The sequence below is a fragment of the Priapulus caudatus genome, unplaced genomic scaffold (assembly GCF_000485595.1).
Source record: "Priapulus caudatus unplaced genomic scaffold, Priapulus_caudatus-5.0.1 Scaffold502, whole genome shotgun sequence".
NCBI lineage: Eukaryota > Metazoa > Priapulida > Priapulimorpha > Priapulimorphida > Priapulidae > Priapulus > Priapulus caudatus.
Window position 1 is genome coordinate 199,952 of NW_014577563.1, and position 5,254 is coordinate 205,205.

At 40.2% G+C, this 5,254-nt stretch overlaps 1 protein-coding gene across 1 annotated transcript in view; it reads right to left on the reverse strand.

Annotated features, from left to right (window-relative positions):
• The window catches only part of LOC106811075 (LIM domain kinase 1-like), a 30,089-nt gene extending 25,753 nt beyond the window's left edge, over positions 1-4,336 (reverse strand). The window contains exons 1-2 of the mRNA XM_014814601.1: positions 4,270-4,336; positions 2,409-2,502 (exon numbers count right to left, since the gene is read on the reverse strand). Of these exons, the coding sequence (XP_014670087.1) occupies positions 2,409-2,502; positions 4,270-4,285 (110 nt within the window). The 5' untranslated portion in view covers positions 4,286-4,336. The remainder of the gene's footprint in view (positions 1-2,408; positions 2,503-4,269) is intronic.
• Between the last annotated feature and the right edge of the window lie 918 nt (positions 4,337-5,254).

Genomic DNA, 5,254 nt, shown 5'->3' on the forward strand with positions numbered 1-5,254 from the left:
TAGATAGATAGATAGATAGATAGATAGATAGATAGATAGATAGATAGATAGATAGATAGATGGATGGATGGATAGATGGGTGGGATGGATGGATGGATAGATGGATGGATAGATAGACAGACAGATAGATATATAGATAGATAGATAGATAGATGGATGGATGGATAGATAGATAGATAGATAGATTATGATAGATACTGATAGATATCTCTATAAGAGATAGAGATAGAGAGAGATGATGAAGACTCCGTGACTTCAAGGTACGGAGCGCAAACGAAGTCGCAGATTAGTTCAAGTCGCTGTCGCAAGTTTCTCAGCGTCGTTTGTACATTTCGAAAATACACGCGCCATGAAAAACACGGCGTGCACTTCGCCAGCATGCATACACGCCCCATTCCACGCTTGTATTGGAGGCTTGTCAAGCCGGACAGGCGCGTTCGCACGGCAAACATTTGCACAGGTTTTTGTTTGACTTCTCTTTCTCGCGGTAATATTTTTGGTCATGGGCCTTCCTGGCTTTAGCATGAGATATATGTCACAGGTTGGTTTCGAACACACGCACACACACGCGCAAACGCACACACAACACGCGAGCACAACACGCACACACAACACGCGAGCACAACACGCACGCACACACTACACACACGCACACACAACGCGCACGTACACACAACACGCACGCACACACTACACGCATGCACACACACACAACACGCACGCACAACACGCACGCACCCACTACACGCACGCACACTACACGCACGCACAACACGCACGCACACACAACATGCGCGCACCTAAATGCGCCTACGGCACAAATATATCAAGAACGTGATCAATCAATCAATTAGGTGGGGAAGGTAAGCAATCACGTTCAGTATAGAGATACACACACGCCCGTAAGCCAAACTAATAAAAACTCGATCAGAGGTGAACTGCACGGCAAACATTAATTATGCATTCTTGAGATTAATTGCATCGATGGCTCATTAGCGCTCGCAGTTGCCAACTACCCGGTTACCTGGCTGTTTCTCCTCCTCCCCTCAGGTAGATCTACCGCTTCATTAGACCTACCTGAATAATACCTGTCCATACCTTAACGTGGCTTGATTGATGAAATGATTAAGAGATAGAGTGATGCAACAGAATCGCAAGTGATGAATTTAAAGCAACCCCCCCCCCCAGTTCACATGTTTTCACATCGACATATTAAAACTATGGGAATTTCCTAATCGAGCAATCAGCTCACGTGGGCACGTTTAATTCTTCACGGTGTACCCTGTGGGCCTGTACACTTTCCTATATTTTTTTCGAGCAAGATATACAGGTTAGAGGATAGGCGGAGACAGACAGACAGACAGACAGATAGATAGATAAATAACAAAGTGGATAGTTACGGCGAAAAGTCAAATATGACCAAAGCTGAGAAATTCATTCCAAGCTGAAATATGAAGAGAGAGAGAGAACACTAAACTTATCTCAGTATTTCCGAGACAAATACTACATTTTCACGCAAAGCCATGTGTAGCCACCATGATTGAGTTAGTCCAGATAGCACGTTTCATCCCATAATCTCAACCAATTGCACAGTTTTCCAGTTTGCACGTTTTTGTGAAACTAGTGATTGCATAATAAATCATGTAATTTCATTATGATGCTAGCAATGCTGGGCAGGTACCATAAAGTTAATGGCAGCCATATGTTGCCAGTCATCAATCAAGAGAATTAAAATACGCGAAAGTAACCACTTTGTGGATTTACGCAGCATGTGTTGCCTAGACACAGCTTGGCTAGAAATGCTACCAGATTTTACAAAAACAGACTGTGAACTTTAACAGCATTATACATACCTTCAAGTTAATGTTTTTGATGGTAATAAATACTCTAAGTAAGGCTGTTAAACTAAGTTTTACACGAATACTGACAGTTATCACGAAAGCAGCCACTACTGCAGCCTGACAGCCCTAAAGGAGTGACCCCAGCATAAGTAGAGGGACTGTGGATAACCCCACACCAGAATGCAACAATCAAAGACACTCCATACGATTCTAATGCATCCAAGAATAAGAAAAATTATCGCATTAGAAGCTATCTCTACTACCATGTCTACTAATGAGAAACACCGTAATAAAGCAATTGAAACACTAGATCTGGTGAAAAGTCACTTCTTATCTGTGCATTGCACCTCATACTTGTAAAACTAATCAGGTCTTCACTCATTAAATTGAGCGATTATCGTGATTGTACCTGCAAAAACTGCGAAAGAAATCCACACCCTCTCTCCTATTTCCTGAATGTCTCAAAAAATGTACACGACTCGTCATAATGACAAAATTATTGTAGTAACAAGGTAAGATTTACATGCCTGTGATATGCACAAATTGAATAGCAATTTAAAATCTTACCTGAAACACCACGTATGCCATTCAGTGCTTAGGGCTTGTATGAATTCCTGATCCAAAATTTTCCGTTTACACCCAGCACACGGTGGTCGACTTTCTGAAATGTTATACGGTGCAAAATGTTTCAAAGCCACTTGCAAATTTTTTAGCTTTCACCACACCATAGTCATAGACCACACTAGGGGTGGCCAATGTGATATGCTTAATTTATCATCCACAGTTCACAGTTTGAGAAATTTATTTATCTCTCTAAACCAGGGTCCCTTTCTAGGATTGAGCAGGGTATATCTGCCTGGCCTGTAAACTATACGCACTGCTACTGACACGGATTTAAAACACAGAGCATTGGACATTCACTTAACGTTTTTATAATAAATCGCTTGTGAGATTTATTATAGCCTTATAACTCTAGCCTCTGGAATCGGTACATCACTACATCATGATGATCATGATGTACTCTACCATGTTTTATTAAAACTTTCAGTTTAACTTTGTCTTAGATTTGCAGGAAGCTGTAGTGTTAATAATAATAATAATTAATATTACTAGAGCTGAGAGGGTCTATGTCCCCCAGGGTACTGCCGGAACGTACCCTGGTACTATCTAATATGCCGGACAGTACCTCGCCTACTCCACTAACGAGTCTAAGGAGTCGCCTACGCCTACTCCTAACCATATCAAATAGTTACCAGGGTAGCTGAGGGTACGTTCCGGTAGTAACCTGGGGGACATAGACCCTATGAATATGAGTATGAGCATAATTACTAGACAATCACAACTGACACAAGCCAAACCAATATCCACGAAGTAACCACGCGTTCATGTATAAACGCCTAAACGAGTTTTCCATGAGCACAGTTCAGTAGGCCTATTTTTACTGTAATATCATATTAAATTAATAAATATGCATAACCCAGAAAAGCTCCAAATTAGACCGGGTACCGCGTTAGCCGCATACAGCGCGAGCGGTTGCGGCTATCACTCAGTATCACCGTAGACAACACAGAGTCCTCGCCAAAAGCGTGGGACCGTCGGACAAAACCGGTGATTTTTGCACGGGTCCGACAAGAAATTTGGCTTTACCAGACCGTGTGTCAGGCAACATTACATCAACTAATCACGCAGAGGCTACGGGTACGCTAGTACCACACACTATGCCTAACTCTAATATCCCTGCCTATGGCTATCTTATATACGCGTGTACCAAATTAATCTATGGTGTGGGAAAGCGATAGGAAGAGATTAGCTGTTATATGATAAAAGATAAGAAAATGATGACATGCGACGTGTGTGTGAACTATCATGGGAAGTTTATATTACTATCATTGATTATACCTGGATCACACAACTGGACAAGGCCAAAGGCCTAGAAATAGGTGAAACCTACATTAATGACAAAGCTGGCAAGCAATGCATTGCTGATTGTACGCGTCACGCGTACGCGCAATGGATGAAAAAATAAACGATGCTAGCTTTTTCAGCTTTATCATGGACGGGTCAACAGACATAGCTGGTGATGAGCAGGAAAGCATATATATGTTAGATATGTCCACAAAGGAAAAGCAACAGAGATGTGAATGTGTTTTAATGTTTCAATATTTTTTTGGTCCAGTAACATATCATTATCATTCGGTCTGGTAAAAATCTATTTTTTACTGGACCGAATGTCCAGTAAAGGATTTTGTCTTTTGGCGAGGACTGATTACACATCGCGTCTATTTTTGCTTTAATTAGCTTCAGCGCTAATATAGGCCTACAAATTATATCTGCCACGCCACTCTTTAATGTGGTACTGATATACGACGCGTAAGGTATTAAACCACTATAAACAATGCAATTTTATCGGTTTGTTGACAAACGTTACCTGTTAATTCCGCCATTCTGAAGAGATGCTATTTTGTTTCAGCTAGACTGGCACCATAGCATCATCTTCTCTTCAATATCTATGCTGGCCACTGATCTCTATAATATAATCAGGAATAAGATAATATAGAATCTATATTATCTTACTCTTGATATAATCATTATTAATTATTAATCATTATTATTCATAATTATTAATCATATTATTATTCATGTTATTATTATATATTAGTGCATGACGTGATAAATCGCTGCAATCTCATTGGATAACGCAGCAGGCACTATGAAGCGATAGTGCCCGCCAGATAGTCTGTGGGCTTATGTATAAAAAGCAAAATTTTGGGTAGATTCTTGGCACCCATGTTTAAACACACCTAGAAACATCACTGATTAAGAAAAAAATGGGTGCCAGTTTTTGTAGGGCCGCCATTTTGAATTTCAAAATGGCGGCGTTTTTTAAAGCGATTTGTATGATTTTTTGGTATTCAACATTATTTTAAACGTATAATCGAAATGCGTTCATAGAGTTTGGGTACCAAATGAATTATAGTTGAGACAACTTTTCATCTGAACTCTGTTTGCATGGATGATGGATAGAAACAGGTTTTCGACGTTATTATCAAAAAATATATATAATCTTACCACGCATTTTTAAATTTTTAAACGCAATCGGACTCTATTTTAGTTTTTAACTTTGTATTTCTAGTCAAGACACATATCTAATCAAGTCATAATTTTATAAATGTTTTAAATAATTTAAGGTCTTGACGACGCATGGCAAGAAGCAGATCTGTACAGTAGCGTGACTGCATGTATCACAGATTTTAAATGGCAATCATTACAACAGAGCGATCGAAGCGCACCAGTTAACTCTTCAGGCACTCTTCGATCTCTGGATGGAGAAATTCCTTGAGGATCAACCTGTTGTACGTGACGCCTTGGTAGCCAGCGTAAAGCAGCTGACTGAAGCATGCCGGGATAAGACA